We start from the raw sequence: 17424 nt of genomic DNA on the forward strand, positions 1-17424 counted from the left end.
GAAAAAGGGAAAGGAAATGGTGCATATTTACGGATGATACCACAGCGTTATGAGTTTTGCTGGTTTGGGAGCTAGGTGGATGGGAGTCATGGGCGGATTTGAATTTCGCTCTCCTCTTCTTGCTTTTTCGCATTTCAGGTCATCAGAGGCCGCCGCAAACGATTCAAGGTAGCTCGAGGAGCGTTCACAGATAGATACGACTCAGAGTTGCATGGACTTCTTACATGCGCCTTTCCCTATTGAAATCTGCATCAATTGCTCGGGTCGAGGTCGTCCCTGTTCCGGAAATGCATTCTCGGGTTGAGCAACATCAGGAGAGAAGGTAAACAGATTTGCTGCTGCTGGTGCGCATGTTTGCTGACTGATTTGACTGCTTGCTATAGACTCCTGATTACCAACTCCTTGCCCTGCTGATTGGTCGCCCGCTCATGTCTCCAATATTCCTTTCCTTCCCCCCTTTCCACAAATGAAAATCAAAGCCTTTGGTCAATCGCCTTCCTGAAGTGAATGTTGGCAACGTGATGTGCCATGGTGCTCGGGTTTGACCAAGGACTGGCGGAGCAGTACAAGCTGAGTGAATGGTTGCGTCGAAGAATGAGGCGCTATGCTGCGTGAATGAAGAAGGTCGCTGTATTAGAAGAAAAAGCTTTTCGTGAGAATGACAGACGAAGAAAAACGCTTGGTTGGCGAAGAGGAAAGAGGGAAGAAGAAAGGTAAAGGCCAAAGGCATTGCACGAAGACGGATTGGATTGGATTCCCATCCGGTGGAGGGCAGTCACCCAGCATTGGACGCTCGGCCGACTCATCAGGGGAAGAGTCGATTGGCCTCCTTGCTCGCGGCTATTTCCCAGGAACAACAGTCAGCGGATCAACTTCGCCACTATGCTCAGATATCGTCCGTAGCCTGGTGGTGGTGTAGTGCGTACCGTAGACGTGCGTCTCGTTGCCAACCTCCAGATCCACCTGCGTCGTCTCCGAGTCGGCCGTCTTCTGCGACATGGTGGGGCCCTTGAGGGGCGCCGTCGAAGTCGACTCCGACACCGCGGACGGGTTGCGATCGCGCTTGAATCCGAAGCTGCCGAAGAGCCGGTGGTGCGCGTCGCGGCCCCGCGATGCGATGTCGTTCCGCTCGACGTGCGCCGAGGCCCAGATGGCGGAAAGCGGGAGGAATAGGGCCACGAGCGTTAGGACCAGCGAGCCGAGCATCAAGCCTGACGAGGCGTATGCCAGAATCGAGACGATGGCTTGAAATGGTCAGTCGGCTGTCATGGAGAAGAAGTGGTTTTTGCTTACCCGGGACAATCAGAGTGTTGCAGCCCATGACAAAGATGATTTGCATTGGCCCAAACTGCTTCATACCGAGCTTGCGGCGATTTCTGATCGCAAAGGCCAGTTTGCCGGTGAAAATGAGAGAGAAGAAGCAGATGCTGCAAGAAAGGATGATGTTTGAACTGCTGGCAAGGAATGTCCATTCGCCCATAGTGACCACGCCCAAAATCGACTGAACATTGACTACCGTCAACGCGAAGCGAACCCCGATGGTAGCCAATGCAACGATTGACGAGAGGAGGACCAAGGCGTAGCGGAAGGCCTTGCTGACAGTCACACACACCACCTGGACCTGAAGGACGAGCGAGGTCTGGATGCAAATGAGGAGGGTCAGGGTCAAGATGGTCGCGGTGACTGAATAGGCCACATCGGTGCTTTTTACGATCGAATAGTCAAACGTGACGAAAGAGTAGACGTTCCAAAAGCTGCCAGTGTAGTAGAGACACTGGAAGACGTTGCGCAAGATGTTGATTACCAGGGAGACAGTGTTGAAGATGAAGATCGGAGACCGCCGCTTGTCGTGGGGCGTCATCACCAGCAGAAGAGCGAGGAGGATTGCTGATGCTCCAATCTGCGTGGCATAGTTGATGCAGATTTGGATGGCGTACTGGGCGAATATATTGAGCTCTTTCAGTGGAACCGGGATCTTCTCTCCATCTGCCGTACGGAAGACGACTGTCTGGGAAAAGGGGTCGAATGCCTGGGAGGCATCACTGACAGAGTCCGCCATTCTTGCTGTCAGAGAATGCTTTCCAGGAGTTGAAGAGGAATGGAAAGGGGAATGTAGGCTCTTGAAAGAGGGTTTTGAGCTGGTGGGTGAAGGGCAAGATTTGACGAACAGGAAACAGCTTGTCCTTAAAGAAGATGGTCGGATGGGTAGGAGGAAAGCTGGAAAGGAGTGTAGATGTTGGAGTGGCGTTGATAGTGTGGTAAGAAGAGGCGAAGCGAACAATATCAAGATGAACAATACCACGTGGTGGTCTGGTGTGAGACAAAGCGAATGCGAAGAACAATATCAAGGTCAACATTGGGTTAGTGCCGCGAATGCGAAAGGGGGTTGCGAAGGCGACAATTTGCTCTGGTCCTGAGCGCCTTCAATATATGCCAACATCCAATGTCTCTTAGAAGCATGCCTCAGCATGCTGTGATGCTGAATATTGCTTGCTACTAGGCCTCGTTGACCATGGAGTGAGCATGCACAAATGAAGCTCTGAGACTGAAAGTTGAGCAGCTAGCATTTTCTGGAAAGTCAATTGGATTAGCAAACAGAAACACACATTGAAAGCTTAAACCAAGAGCTTTCAAGGCGCTCTTTGATTCCGCTTCCTGTGCACCAAGAAAAACGGCATCAGTTGTGGAAAATTGAAACAGAGAGAAGCCTCCGATCTTGAGTCATTCAGCAGACTTATGAGAGGCCTTTATATTACGAATGATGGATGAAATAGACATGCTCCAGTCGAGGAATTGTCTGACAACGTCGTTGACTGCACACAAGGAAGCCGGATGGGCAAAAGCGCAGATCATTCAAAGGCGTCCCTCATCATTCACAGAAAATCGAAGTCGCCAAAAGGGTATGCCAGCTTGATGTCCCTCTTGATGCAGCAAATTGGACAAACAGCGTTGGCGGGTGTTGATGGTGACGGTTGTGAGGTTGTTGAACAGCGGAGCAAGACGGCAGTCGGACGTGGTGGTGCAGCGCGGCTTACTTCCGCTGTCGGCTCCGCGACCGACACCTCTTGCCCCAGACCATCAGAAACCCACGACACAGTTCTGCAAACACCTGCTGTATCCATGGAGTCCCAGCCTCCTCTCGATCGATAGATGGCCAACAATCCACCGCCGTTCGCGATACTCCTGGTCATCCTCCTGTTTCTCTATCTTACACCCGATCCTCCAGCACCCGGCGAGTCACACCGACACCAACATGCCGTCGACCACGAACGCGGCGCGCTGGAAGCGCTAAATAATTCCACATATGGAGAGATACATCCGGGCGAAGAGGGGGACAGAAGGCCGCTGAACTTGACTGGCTTCAAACCAGAGCACGGCTTCCGCTGGGAGCTGCTGGAACCGGCACAAGACAAAGCGCGGGATCAGGCGAGATATGCCCTCGGCGACAATGCGGATAGCTTGATAGAGGGTAGCAGTGATCAGTATCCTCTACTCTATCACAACGTAACTGGCTTCGTAGAAGGAGAATGGAGGCGTACCGGCGTCTACAATGGACCCCATGTCAATCTCTCTGCAATCACACCGCACGGCACATATACCTCTGAAGACTGGAAAAGAAATGTCACAGCCGCCAGTGGTGACGTGAGAATCCACCTTAGGGAGAAGGAGCATGGAGAGGCGTGGAATACATCGGTTCGCCGCATTAGTGCTAGGGCTACAATCGGTCAAGAGACGTCGTTTGGCAACTGGTGGGAGATGGTCCTCTATGGCATCCATTTTGTAGACGTTGGCGAGATAATACTCACCACGACTAGTGAGAAGTAAGCAACCAGGTTCGTAGTAAATTCGTAGGCTAACCGCTGTCAAAAGATTCGACGGCATTTTCGGCCTTCCACACTTGGCGCTATCAAATCACACGTTCAATCTTGGCCGGGAAGTCCTCAACAGAACGTTGAATGAGACCATCGAAAAGCAAAAGAAGGGAATCCTCGAAGACAATACTCCCTGGTCGTCCACCATGGAAGGCGAAGATTTGTTCTCGGTGCCGCATTGCGAATACGTCATCTACCTCCAGCAGCATCCTGTGCCAGTGGAACTTCCAGGCTCAGCAGCAGCGGCCGAGAATGCCATGGCTTTACGGAATTTTGAAGAGGAACTACGTTTCCCGTATCGACCATTTCTACCCAGGACCCCGGACATGAAAATGTCGATGGTTGCCTTTTCGCCTGATTGCGGCTTCACGATAGAATCCAAGGGACCGCCAGACGTAGCACCTCAAGAGGGCCAACACCTGAAAGGCCCAAAGTCTGAAGCCTATGCCTTTGTTGCTCGTCGCCATGTTTTGATTTTCACGGGAATCATCTCAGCACAGCTGGTCCTGCTTCTTCGCCAAATGAAGGAGGCTTCAACTCCGTCAACACGAAGTCGCATCAGTTTCTACACCATTGCCATTCTGGCGTTGGGGGATGGCTTTGCCCTCCTCGGATTTGCTCTTTTCGGGATGCAGATCGAGTCCACAACCATGCTGCTCCTCGCGACCGCGTATGTGGCTTTCCTCTCGGTAATATTCTTCGGGATGGGCTTCCTCAAAGAGATTTGGACGGTCCAATCAACAGAGCGCAGCAGAGAGGAAAGGCAACAGACTGCAAGCTCGTCTCGAGCCACAAACACACCAGAAACCACGCAGCCGGCTACTAGAAGCCAGACACCATCTGCGCCACCCACTGCCCCTGTCTTGTCTGCAGCAGGTGCGGAGACGCTACCTCTACCCGTGACGGCCCGACAGGCTATCAACAGTGGAGCTACTCCCATCATCATCCCGTCAGATCAAGATATTGATGCGGAGATTGCTGAGAATCAAAACAATGACAACGGTAACGGCAACAACCAAGGCTCACCGCGCCGCGGCTTTGGTTCAGTCTACCTTCGCTTCTACCTCCTCCTTTTCGGCCTCGTTTTTCTCTCACTCCACGCGACGACATGGCCAGCATCCATCCAATCCGTGTACAGCTCCATCGTCACCTTTGCCTACATGTCCTTCTGGGCTCCTCAGATCTACCGGAACATCATGCGCAACTGCCGCAAGGCATTGCGCTGGGACTTTGTCATTGGACAGAGCGTCCTTCGGCTCTTGCCCTTCGCTTATCTCTATGCCTACAAAGGCAACATTCTCCTCATTGAGCCAGACCTGCGCTTCCTGGCTGTGCTGTGCGGATGGGTCTGGCTGCAAGTACTTGCACTCCTGAGTCAGGAACATCTCGGCCCACGCTTCTTTGTCCGTGATAGCTGGGTGCCGCCGGCGTACGACTACCACCCAGTCCTTCGCGCCGACGAGGAGGGTGCCAGTCTACCGTCTGGCGCCAAGGTCCTTGCCGGCGAAGAGGCTGGCATGGCGACGACCACGAAAGCGGGCGAGTCCCGCGACAAGAGCAAGAAGATCTTTGACTGTGCAATCTGCATGCAAGATCTGGAGGTTCCAGTTATCGCAGCTGCCTCGGACGCAGATGGAGCCAGTGCGTCTGGTCTGTCGGGCGGCTTGTTGGCAAGGAGGGCGTACATGGTCACGCCGTGCAGGCACATTTTCCACTCCGTTTGTCTCGAGGGCTGGATGCGGTACAGGTTGCAGTGTCCGATCTGCAGAGAAGTTCTGCCGCCGCTCTGAGTCGGCACGTTACGAGGGTAAATACATAGTAAGTAGTTATTGGTAATACACTCTGTGGATCGCCAGTAGTTTCCCCGCTCGTTCCCCTTGGAACCACCTAGAAGCCAAAATTCTTTCCAGCGCACTGGGAGAATCCCCAGAACTCCTCGCAGAAAGCTGTCCCAGCAATCTTATCAACTCCGCTTAAAGAAAACAACACACGAGAGCGGTGACTCTTAATGAACAACGACGACAGCCCTTGCGCATCTTTCCCCCGGTCTAATCGCCCCCGCCTCAGATGCAAATCTTCAATCTCTTGTCATACAACTTCTCACCCATCTCCATCAACTCGCGGAACTCCTTCGTGCCTATTTCAGCCTCGACGTCATCCAGAAACTCGTCCTGCTCTTCGCCTTCTTGGTCAAGCTGACGGCAGATCTGGTCCCAAGCGTACAAGAGCGCTGCGAGTGCCTTCTTCTTTGGCACTCCACCTTCTCTGTATCTTTTCAACTCCTTCTTCATGGCTGCCATCTCGCGCTCCAGGTCCGTGAGTCTCGTGTCCGTGGCAGCGTTGCTGTTGCGTTGCGGGCTCTTGAAATTGCTGTGGCATTTCAGCTTCTTCTCGGCGGCCGTCAACTCGCGCTCGAGGTCTTTGACTTTCTTGTCCATGGCGGCGTTGTCGCGTTGAAGGGCTTCGAAGGCCTGTTGGCTCTTGAGCTTCTTCTCCCTCGAGGCGGCCTTCTCGCGCTCCAGCTCTTCGATTTTCTGGTCCTTAGCCGCGTCGCTCTCCTGGCGGCTCGACATGTGGTTCTCCATTGCCGCCTTTTCGCGTTCCAGGTCTTTGATCCTTTGGGCCATGGTGTCGTTGTCTTGCTGCAGACTCTCGATGACCTTTTGGCTCTTGCGCTCTGCCTCATGAGCTTTCGTGTCGCGAATCAGATCTTTGAGGCTCTGTCCCTTGGCAGTGGTGTCTCTTCCAAGGCTGTCGATGACTTGCTGGGTCTTCGTCTTCTCTATCAAGGCGTCTCGCAAGCTCTCCAAGTCCTCAATCCTCTTGTCCTTGGCGGCGTGGCTCTCTACGTGGCTTGCGAGCTGTTTCTCCATTTCATCAAGGTTTTTGAGTCTGTGCTCCATGGTAGCGTTGTCTTGCTGCAGGCTCTTGGAGACTGGTTGGCTTTTCAGCTTCTCCTTTAAGGATGCCCTCTCACGCTCCAGAAGTTTGACTCTTCTTTCCTTGGCGGCAAATGCCTTTTTGTAGAGCTCCAAGTCGTCTTCCAGCTTCTTGCGCGTGGCGGCATCGGTCTCTTGGTGTTCTTGTGTATTCTTCTGCGTTGCAGCCTTTTCGCGCTCCATATCTATCAGGCTCTTGCACATGGCGGCGTCACTCTTTCGGTATGTTTGCAGCTTCCACTCCGTAAACTTCCTTTCGCGCAACAGATACTCCACGTTCTCTTTCGTAACGGCATGCTTCTGTTGAAGACTCTCCAGCGCTTTCTTCTTGGCCGCTTCGCTCTCTGCGCGCTTATTCAGCGCCTCTTGCATAGCAGTCTTGTTGCGGCGTAGATTCTCGAGTCTTTTGCCCAGGGTAGCATTGCCGTGTCGCAAGTTCTCCAAGGTTTTCTGCGTTGTTGCTTCGCGCTTTTTGCGTCTTTTCAGCGTCTCCTCTGCAGCCTCCTTCTCGCGTTTACAATCGTCCAACGTCTTGGACAGGGTAGCAGACTCTTGTTGGAGCCCCTCCAAAGCCTTCTCCTTGGTTGCTTCGCTCTCTTTGCGTCTTCGTAGCTCCTCTACCATGGCGGAGTTTTCGCGCTGCAGGTTCTCTAGGGCTTTCTTCTTGGCCGCATCGCTGTCGTCGTGTGCTTTGAGCCTCTCCTCCATGCTTGTCTTGTCGCGCTCGACGCCTTTGAGTTTGCTTTCCATAGCGGCATGCTCTTGCTGCAGACTCTCAAACTCTTGTTTCAGCCTTTTCTCCACGCCCATCTTCTCGCGCTCCGTCTCTTTCAGCCTCTGATCCATGGCAGCAAACTCGCGTTGGAGGCTCTTCAGGCCCTTTTCAACATCAATATCATGTGCGATCTCGTCAAGGAGCTTTTGTTTGTAGCCGTCCAGCTCGTCCGTCAGATTGGCAATCGTGTCGGATTGCAGCTCGATCGTTTCGTTTCGAGCTTTGACGACCGACTGTAGCTGCTTGACATCGTCCTGCGCCAGATTCTCCCGCCTCTTGTCCATGAGCTGGAGAATTTCGACTTCGTTGGGGTTGAGTTGGCCATCGAGCCTTCCTTTGTAGACCTCGTCCCTCAACTTTGAAACAGAGTCGGATTGCTGCCGAATCGCTGCGCCTCGAATTTGGAAATCTGTCCGGACTCTTTTGGCGTCATCACGAGACTCTGCGTCCTCGGCCAATCGCTTCCCGCGCTGCGCGGCTCCCTGCCATTCTGGTCAGTATCTCTTGTACTTTTGCATCGTATAGGGCGCAGCTGACCTGTATCATCAAGGGCGCAAGCTGCTTTCGCTGCATGGCTCCGACTCCGGGCGCCATTTCTGGTACGGGGGACGGTTCGACGTGGGCACCAGGCTTTGTGTCCTCCTTTTGCTGCTGGCCGTGGAACTCAAGCGCTGTATCTGGTAGGCTGGTCGACTCGAGGGACATCGCAGTGCTCACTGAGTCCTCTCGGAGCTGAAGTTGAGCTTCAAGCGCCGTATCCGATGCCATAGGTTCCTCGGCTGTCGTCGCAGTCTCGATAGCCTCCCTTCTATCGCTCGAATCCGAATCCTTGGGACGTTCCGCGAATCCCGCCAGGATGGAGGCCTTGTATTCTTCATCTTCAGACTGCTCTTGCGAGCTCGCAAGTCGAGCACGGGCTTCGCGAAGCTTGAATACATCCTCATGCTTCAAAGGCAGAGAGTTCGGACCAAGACCTGCGGTGAGCTCGGGGTCGACGACATAACCCTCGGAATCGAAATTGCGCACAAATTTCTTGATGTGGTGCTTTGCAAGTCTGCGGGGGAAAGCCGGGTTTGCGAAACGCTGAAGGACTCGGTCGATATGCTCTTGATCCTCGAGCACAACGTACTCGGGCCAATTGTACCAATTCCAATCGGCATCACCACGCTTGGGCAAGGTGCCTCTGAACGGCTTCCACAAAGCTGGCGAAACGTTTTTCTTGCCATTGGAGGTCCACAAGCGCTCGTTCATCTTTGGTAGCTGAAACTTGACTCCCCCAAAAGGCGCTGACGTCCGCGCAGGCGCTTTCATACGCGTTGGGGCGATGGTGTCAGACTTGGAAGTTGTACCTCTGCTGTGGAAGCCTTCTTATTTTGAATTAGCGACATCAGTGCAACAGGATTGATGAGAGCGTCGGCAGCTGAGCTCAAATGCGGAAAAAGTTTCTCACCTGGAGACATGCGCGACTTTTGCACGCGAGGACTCTCGTCGTTGTGCGGGACAGAAGAGGTTGAAGAGGGCGACGGTCCGGCCAGAGAGCTAGGGCTTGAGGAGAGCCCCATGGCTTGGCCAGCGGTGCTGTTCTTACTGAAGTCGCGCTGCTGTGGCTTCATCGCATGAACTCGTGGAGGACGACCGTCCTCCAGGAAGAGACGCTGTGAAATTGGACGAGATCTTCGGGGTTGCAGAGCGAAAGGCAAGAGTTGGAGAGATCTCAGCGATGCTGCCACCCCAGCGCACGAATTAATTCTCGCTGAGGTCCCAATGAGGTTGCAGGTGAAGAGGTCGGTGTAGACGGGAGGCTGCAGTTGTCGCCCGGGAAACCTGCGTGCGTGATAGGTGGAAGCGGACAATCTTGTCGAGACTTGAAGAGGTGGATCGAAGTCCAGCGGGGATGCAGCGATGTCGCCGGTGGCTCCGATGATTTAACACCTCGAAAAGTGCGTGGAGTTTTGATGTGATGCGAGGCAGCTGCCATAGAAGGAAGGCACCCGACGTAAAGCGCGTCACACGCGTGACCTTCAACCACCTTGACCGCAAGAAAGTTCCTGGAGACCAACTCCTCAACTAGATCTCGATACGCCGCACGCACAAAGTCGTCTGTCATCCGAAGCATCGTACTCTGTAGGAACAACTCCCGCCGCTGAGCTCAGCCTGAAAGTCCCAACTCCGCTCAAACATCGCCCTGTCTATCACAAGCTACCTTTCGAACTCCTGTTTCCCAAACCAGCCTTGACACCTTCCAAAATTCTTCGCTGCGCATCTACCCTCCAACGCCGCGAGGCAAAAGACTTCGAAGTCGTACAACAGCTGAGCCAAAACCTTCCCCTGGATGCTTTGCGCCGTCCGGATTTCTTTGGCGTGGTAGGTCTCGCCCTCATACACCTGTTGATACGACAGGAAGACCTTTGGCGTCATGGCTGGACACTTTTGGCGAGGAGCGTCTGAAGAAAAGGTTGAAAAGGGAGCACTGGTTCTTATATACCACGACCAGGCGGAAAGTACGAGACATTCCAAGGACGGAATAGTCTACCTTAAGAGTTTTTATAGCGCCTAAGTAGGTCAGCAGGCGGCTTGACAAGGCCTTTGCGCGAAGTTTGTCTTACTCACACAGGACGTGCCATTGTAGGAGGATTTACGGAAACCTTTGTTGTTGACCAATCCATCTCTCTTCCAGACCTTATCCATGACACTGGAACAAGCACGAGGCAGGAACGCACGGCGAATTGGAGGCATGATCTTTTGGACTACAGGAAAGCCGGACTAAGCAACCGTGACCGTCATCTCCCAGAGCACGAAAACACCCGTACCCAAACAGAGCAAAGGAAATCGAAATCCACAGACGGCCCCACGACCACGCCCATTTACACCTTCCGACCCGTGACACTACTCCAACCCAGCAGCCGACAGCGTGCATGCGGTCTAGTAGGTATTCTCGTCGACAATCTCATCATTCGCACCCCGCCTGGCACGATGCTCCGCTCAACCATGCGCAGCATCAAGCGAGTCATTCCCCCAGCCATCGATGAAGTGCCTCTCATATTCCTCAGCCGACATATCGGCCGTCTTCTTGCTGGGCTGTTTGCGGCTCTTCTTCATAACAAGGCCACCGTCCTGGGCAGGGCTGGCGCGGCTGAGGTTGGCGTAAAAGACGCGGACCTTGTCGTGGGCGACGACTTTGCGGGGGTCGAAGTTGAGGATCTGCAGGCCCTGCATGGTCGTGGCACGGGAGAGGGCGACGTAGGCTTGGCCCTTTTCGAAGACGCGCCCGAGGTCCACCTTGACGTGCTCCAGAGTCTGACCCTGCGCCTTGTGGATGGAGAGGGCCCAGGCGAGGATGAGCGGCACCTGCGAGCGCGACGCTTGCACTTCGCCGTTGGGGAGCTCGATCTTCCACGACTCGCGTTGGCAGAGGAGGTCGCGCGTTGTGCCGTCGGGCAGGGAGAAGCGGACGAGTGGTAAGATCTGGCTGCCTGCCATGGCGCTCATCTTGGCGCGACGCGCTTGCTCCAGCTTCATTCTCGCCTCGGGATCATCATTGTCAGGATCACGGGCTGATGCGATGAAGTCTTCTTCGTTTTCCTGGTAGTTGTCGAATTGGGTTTCGTTCATGAAGCCGAGGACTCGCCCCAAGCTGCCGTTGACGAGCGTGTCATCAATGTTCTTGATCAACATCACCTGCGAGCCCTTTTTCAAGTTAATCTCCATAGGAGCCATGCAGTTTGACAGCATTTTGGTGCGCTGTTCAACATTGGTGATGGTACCACCGTCCTTCGCCTGGTAGGTGTGGATTTCACCGTGGAGCTGGGTCATCCTCTTTCTGTTTGCAAAATCAACTTGCTCGCGGAGAGGGAACAGTTCAGTCGCTTCAAGACCTTGTGTGAGGTTCAGATTCCGATTCAGCTTGCGGAAAGCGTCGATTGACGAAGGGGTGAGGCGCCCTTCTCGCATCTCATTGAGCATTCCTGCGAAAACAGGGTCTTTCTGACGGAAGACCTGAGTGAGACCGATGGTATGATCAATGACCGTGTTCCAGGTGGCGGCTTCAAAGGCAAACCTAGCCATTGCCCCCTTTTCGGGAACGGGGGGCAGTTGAAAAAAGTCTCCAGTGATGATCAGCTGAATGCCTCCGAACGGGCGGCCGCTGTTGCGCAGCAAACGTGCGACACGCTCAAGCTTGTCGAAGAGATCGCCGTCAATCATGGAGACTTCATCGACGATGAGGCATTTGACCCTCTGCCACCGCTGCTTGTGTTTCACGTTGCGCTTGATCTTTTTGACAAGCTCTTCCGCCGGCTCCTTGCCGAGGCCAATGCCAGCAAAACTGTGGAGCGTGACGCCTCCAATGTTGCAAGCTGCGAGACCTGTCGATGCAGTAATGGCGACCTTTTCACTCTCCCGCGCATGTTTCTTCTTCAGCGCCGCGATGATCTCTCGGAGAAGGACAGACTTTCCCGTACCAGCAGAACCGGTGAAGAAGACGCTCTTGCCATCCTCAAGCACGAGGTCCAGAACATTGCGCTGCTCCTCGCTGAGGAAAACTTTTGACAGTTTGCCCTTTTGCTTCTTGGTGACATCTGCCAAGAGTCCGGTTTCTGCACTGTTGGTCTTGCTCATCTTTTTGGTGACTTCGCGGTGCTTGCTCTGCATCTCCTTCATGGCGCTGGCAGTAGTGTTCCAGGGATATTCCTTGCCCGACTTGTCTTTGGGCAGGGGCGTAAAATTCTTGTTCGTCTGGTTGGACTTTTGGCTCTCCATCCAGGGCAAGTGTCGACGCTTCCGAGGCTGCTCGTCATGGTCGCCAAGGTTCTCCGTATCGGGACCAGAATACAGAAATCTCCTGATCGCGTCTGCTTGGGGTTGTGCGTTGATATGTTCCGGCGGAGAAGACGACCAAGGCAAGGGAGCCGAGCTGGGGGGAGGGCTCGCTTCGCGGGGGATGACGTTTTGCGAGACTGAGGCAGAGTCTAGGTGTGGGGTTGCTCTTGCGCTATTGCGAGGAAGCGCGGACGACGACTTGACAGTGGATGACGACTTGATGGTAGCGGAAGAGTTGCCAGGTTTCGAGCTCTGAGCAGACATGGAGATCGATGGATAATTGACGGAGCCCTTCGCAGTGGGATCCTCCAAGTCCAGCTCAAGATCATCGTCGAAATCATCGGCATACAGCTCCACACCCAGGACAGACGATTTGTTCTCGTTGGTTGAGGGAATGTCGCCAGCTACCGAGACGCTCCGCCTGGATCCCTCCGAATGTTCATTCCATGCCTTTTCCAACCCGCTGGACGTCCTCTTTACTCCGATGTTTGCGTTCTTCATTGCGTCGGCCTTGGGCTTAGCAACATTGCCAGAGGTTGAAGACAGCGGTCGGGCAGTCGAACGGCTTGGGGTTTGCGGGGACGCGTGAGGCTTGTTGAAAAATTGTTGGGAGCTCGTAGGAGTTTTGGCCGCCTTGTCGTGGCTGTCAACGGCTTTCCTGAACATGGTGCGGTACTGCGGCCGTCTGAATGGCGATGGGGAGGAAGTCGAGTGGTACGTGGGCGAGGTTGTTGGGTATCGCGAGGACGAACGAAACGAGGGCGAGGCGGCAGAGCTGTCGCGTGGAAGGCGAGGGCGCAAGGAAGCTCTGCAAGCGCGAACCACGGACAGCATACAGTAGGCGACCAGAATTGCGAGGAGCGTAACAAAGAGGGTCAAAGTCGAGGGTGCCGTCGGCATCCGGATACAGCTTGTTGTGGTAGGCGATTGAGTTAGGTTCGAGGTCCGACGCGACGCGGTCGCGCGTTGGAGATCCCGAAGTTGAGGCGGCCACGGCCCGATTAGCGCCCTTTCCCCCTGACCCTTCCCAAACGTTCCGTCAGGAACCTGACGTCCTCAAGACAGATACCAACATAGAAAGACCTCAACCTTCGAAATCAGCTCCTCCAGCAATGCTTATCCCTCTATTGCACGTGAAATACATCAGTTCTACTCCAGGGGCTTTGATATCCTTACAATCTCACAAATTGACCACAGTACGACGAAGCCTCCTGGCAAGCACGCAACGAAAGTACTGAGGTACCTTTGCAAGCCTCTGGACCTTGGTTCCACTGAAGCTGTTATTTTTAGTAGGAATGCAGTTGAAATTCCATGACTTCACGGCGTTCGTTGACACTTGTTTTGAATAAATACGATTAATGTGCAACGACTAAATACGTTCGGTCTTGCAGCGAGTGTATGAACAAAAAGGCGTCGGACTCTTAGCGCCGAAATCTAACATTAAAACATTTTGCAGGTCAAGTCGTCAGCGAGGTAGGCACTCCTTCGATCGCAGCAACTCAACAATCGGCGTAACTCGTGACCATCCATCTCTCTCATCTCTATCGTCTTCCACATCAGCTCCTCTACAACGGCGGCGCATTGGGGTCCATCATGCACTGGTCAACACGCATCAGCTGCTTGCCCGTCGCCTTGGCAATCTGGATGAACTGCTGAAGGTAGCCGACGGTCGAGGGGTACAGGTAGTGCAGGACGACCAGGTTACCGCCCTTGCTGACGTCGCGCTGGAAGGCGTCGAGCTGCTTCTCGGGGGTGCTGCTGGTCGCCCACAGCCAGTCCTCGACGTCGACGCTCCAGTTCACAATGTACGGGTTGTCGGTGATGTCGGAGACGGAGTTGGCGAGGCGCTGGCGCATGCGCGCACCCTCGTTGCCAAAAGGCGGGCGGAAGTACGGCGTGTGCAGGCCGTTAAGAGTCTTCTGGACGGCCGCAATGTCCTGGTTGTACTCCCAGTCGATGGCGTCGTATGACGGGAGACCCTCCATCTTGGGATGCGTGTAGCTGTGCAGGGCGATCTGGTGGCCGGCCGACATCATCTCGTTGTAGACGTTGGACAGGTTGGTGCTGGGGTCCAGCAGCGGCGCACCGACGGTGAAGAAGGTCACCTTGATGTTCTCCTCCTTGATGATGTTCAGGACTTGCTGGGCCATGGTTGGGTCGCCGTCGTCAATGGCAAAAGCAAAGCTGTTGGGACGCTTGCACGCGAACATCAGCTGTCCAGAAGGCAGCTTGTTGGGGATCGTGACGCCCGCAGGGACGGAGGGAACAATCTCAACCTTGGTGAAGGTGGTGGGATTTTGGGTGTAGAAGCCCTTGAAAGCAAGACCTATGACACGACCTCTTGCAATGTTGAAGTGAGACATGGGGATGTAAATGTCCTTGTTGCCCGTGGAGTAGCGAGCGGCTTCGAGCGAGTCCCATGTCTCAGGGTAAGGGGCGATTTGCTCGTTGCAAGTGGGGTTGTGCTGCTGGAGAGCAACGGTGAAAGCATTGGAGCCAGAGTAGGCAATGTGGAGGTAGTCTCCGTCGTAGCTGGTCATGTCTCTGCAGGTTGCCGAAACCTGAGTGTAAAAGGCATAGTCGGAGTCGGGGCTGACAATCTTCAAGCTGTTGCCTCCCCAGGTCAGGGTCATGCCATCGTCTGCACCGTGGTAGAAGCCCAGAGCATTGGTGTCTTTCTTGGAGAAGTTGTCAATGACCAGGGCAGCAGCAGTGCCAGAAGGTGCAGGAACGGTGGAGCCTCCAGCTGGAGCAGATGAGACCGTCGGAGGAATGTATTCGGCAACAGTGTTTCCGCAGTAAAGCTGCATCGGTCCCAGAGTGATGGCAGACTTGAGGTTGGAAAAGAGGACAGTCTGCAGCTTCGAGAGATCCAGGCCACTGAACTTGGAGAAGTCAATGTTGTAAAGCTGCTCGGTACCATCAAAAGTCCAGCCCAACTGAGCGGTCGTGAGAGTGTTCTGGGTCGGGTTGCTTCCACAGCCAGAGTCGAGCTCAACCGAGAATGAAGATCCCGCAGCAGCCTTGATGCGAAGACTGATGCCTCCGTAGTTCTTCGCGTTCATGCAACCAAGCTGGCTGTAGAAGTAGGATTTGCCATTCTTTGGTGTCAATGTCATGCGGTTGCCCGGGTTCACAACAACAGACGTCATGGTAGCATCGTCCGAGCTGGGGTTAAGCATAGCGTTGTAGAACAAGAACGTAAGGCGAGACTGCGATGTCCAATCGTCAATCAAGACGTTGGTGCACTGTCCGCTGGGAGCCGAGCTCGGCGAGGAAGCAACTGAAGTGACCATTGTAGATGCAGCAATGATCGAGCCAGTTGACTTGGAAGAGGGCGAAGCAACCGGGGTCGAAGGCTTGGAAGAGCCGGCAGCAGTCGATGAAGTAGGTTTGGCGCTGGAGGATGCGGGGGCGGCGCTGGACGGAGTGGGCTTGACGCTGGAAGACGCGGCAGGTTTGGCGCTGGACGAAGCGGCACCGGACGAGACTGGCTTTGCGCTGGACGAAGAGGCACCGGACGAGACTGGCTTTGCGCTGGACGAGACGGCGCTGGAAGGGGCGGATCCGGAACCGGAGCACGCGAGCTGGATTTGACTCACTTCCCAAAAAACTCCAGTGGCCGAAAAGGCGCTCCAGGTGAAAGCAGTGATGGCATTCGGGTTTGCGCCGCTGAAGGCACTCCATGGAACAGTGACGACTTGAGTGTCTCCAGTGAGCCCGCTGACGGTGTAATAGGAGCTCTTGTAAGCGGCAGTAGAAGTGCAAGAGGTCAAGTATTGAAGTTCCAAAGCCAAAGATCCACCAGCAGGACCCTTGAGCGTGAAGGAAACTCCGCTGTATCCATTGTTGGACGCTGCCTGGCACGTGAAAGTCTCATAAAAGAAAGAGTTGGCGGCGGGGGCGAAGGTAAGCTTCTTGTCCTTGACAGCAATGTTGGGCATTGTTCCATCATCTGTTGATATTAGTGTCTAAGTCGATCTTTGCTGTTGGAGTTCTACTTACCGCTGACCCATGATTGGAGGTTGTTTTGGTGGTTCAGCCATCCGGAGAAGTCATCAACAAGGAGAGGAGATTTGCACGTTGCTGCTTGGACTTGCGGAGCGCTACCAAGCAGTGCGGCAAGGATACCAGAAAAGTGGAGCACACGCATCTCGTAAACAGCAAATTTCACACAAGCGAGGGTGAAGAACAAGGTAAGAGAGCGAGAGAATAAGGGCTCAGGACCCTTTGGCTCTTGGGCGCAACCTCGAAAAAGACTGTGTTGTAGTGAGAGAATGAGCAAGTGGCTCTGCGGTGTATAAGAAGACTTGAAGGGAAAAGCATTGTAGATGTAGCCCTGAGTGGCATGACCCACAGCGGTGCATTATCGTTCCACGATTCTATTTCGAGGCAGACGAGACTTGGCGTTCTCACCAGAACGCTCTATGGCAGAGCTGTGGCGTGCATATGGCGTTCTTGAGCCCGGTTGTTTATACACATGAGTATGTTTAGGCAGCCTGAAGGGGTTAGCAAAGGATCAAAGAGGGACCTCTCCCCTGACCGTAGTGTTGCTGGCTAGTAGATCAACCAGTCCAGAAGAGAGACGACGAGCCAATGACCGGCAGCGCCCATTACCTTATGTGGATTAAAGGTGCTTGAGGCGGACTGCCACGTGCAGAGGGAGCTCCAAGCGACACCGTAAATCGGCCTTGGTCGCTGCTTGTGGCATCTGGCCGGGGCCCCAACTGTGCCCTCCGCTCAGCTGGATTTCTCCGACCCCAAGGCGCCACTGGCCCGAGCGACTGTGCGACCTGAAGCGGAAACTGCACTAGGCGAACCGGAGTAAGAGAATTTGATGAAGAAGGCGTCCGCCAGGACCAGACATGGCCACTAAGCTACCGCCAGGTCGGTCTTGGTGTTGAAGCTCGGAGGCCGTTTGCAGACTCCAACCAACCAAACATGTCGTCTCGCCATGACCGACGATGGTGTTTTCTGAGGACGGGGGGCGTGTTGGCAGTCCCTGAACTCGGGTTGCTGC

General features: G+C 54.4%; 4 protein-coding genes across 4 annotated transcripts; 1 reads left to right on the top strand and 3 right to left on the bottom strand.

Annotated features, from left to right (window-relative positions):
• Window positions 1-154: 154 nt before the first annotated feature.
• BKA78DRAFT_165836 (uncharacterized protein) lies at window positions 155-827 on the bottom strand. The gene has a single exon (XM_066883171.1). It carries the CDS (start codon window positions 728-730, stop codon window positions 392-394), a length of 339 nt encoding a protein of 112 aa, XP_066742716.1. The 5' UTR covers window positions 731-827; the 3' UTR covers window positions 155-391.
• Window positions 806-2059, bottom strand: BKA78DRAFT_354375 (fungal pheromone mating factor STE2 GPCR-domain-containing protein; the record flags this gene model as incomplete). The annotated part of the gene is made up of 3 exons (XM_066891723.1): window positions 806-840; window positions 927-1244; window positions 1294-2059. 3 exons carry the CDS (start codon window positions 2057-2059, stop codon window positions 806-808), a joined length of 1119 nt encoding a protein of 372 aa, XP_066742717.1.
• Window positions 2060-3059: 1000 nt separating this feature from the next.
• BKA78DRAFT_165881 (uncharacterized protein) lies at window positions 3060-5799 on the top strand. Its single transcript, XM_066883172.1, has 2 exons — window positions 3060-3821; window positions 3871-5799. The coding sequence occupies exons 1-2, from the start codon at window positions 3151-3153 to the stop codon at window positions 5660-5662; spliced, it is 2463 nt and encodes an 820-aa protein (XP_066742718.1). The 5' UTR covers window positions 3060-3150; the 3' UTR covers window positions 5663-5799.
• Window positions 5800-13969: 8170 nt separating this feature from the next.
• On the bottom strand, window positions 13970-16557 carry BKA78DRAFT_297196 (hydrolase-like protein; the record flags this gene model as incomplete). The annotated part of the gene is made up of 2 exons (XM_066886728.1): window positions 13970-16359; window positions 16410-16557. 2 exons carry the CDS (start codon window positions 16555-16557, stop codon window positions 13970-13972), a joined length of 2538 nt encoding a protein of 845 aa, XP_066742719.1.
• Window positions 16558-17424: the final 867 nt, after the last annotated feature.

This window comes from Phyllosticta capitalensis (assembly GCF_038381095.1).
Source record: "Phyllosticta capitalensis strain CBS 128856 chromosome Unknown BKA78scaffold_7, whole genome shotgun sequence".
NCBI lineage: Eukaryota > Fungi > Ascomycota > Dothideomycetes > Botryosphaeriales > Phyllostictaceae > Phyllosticta > Phyllosticta capitalensis.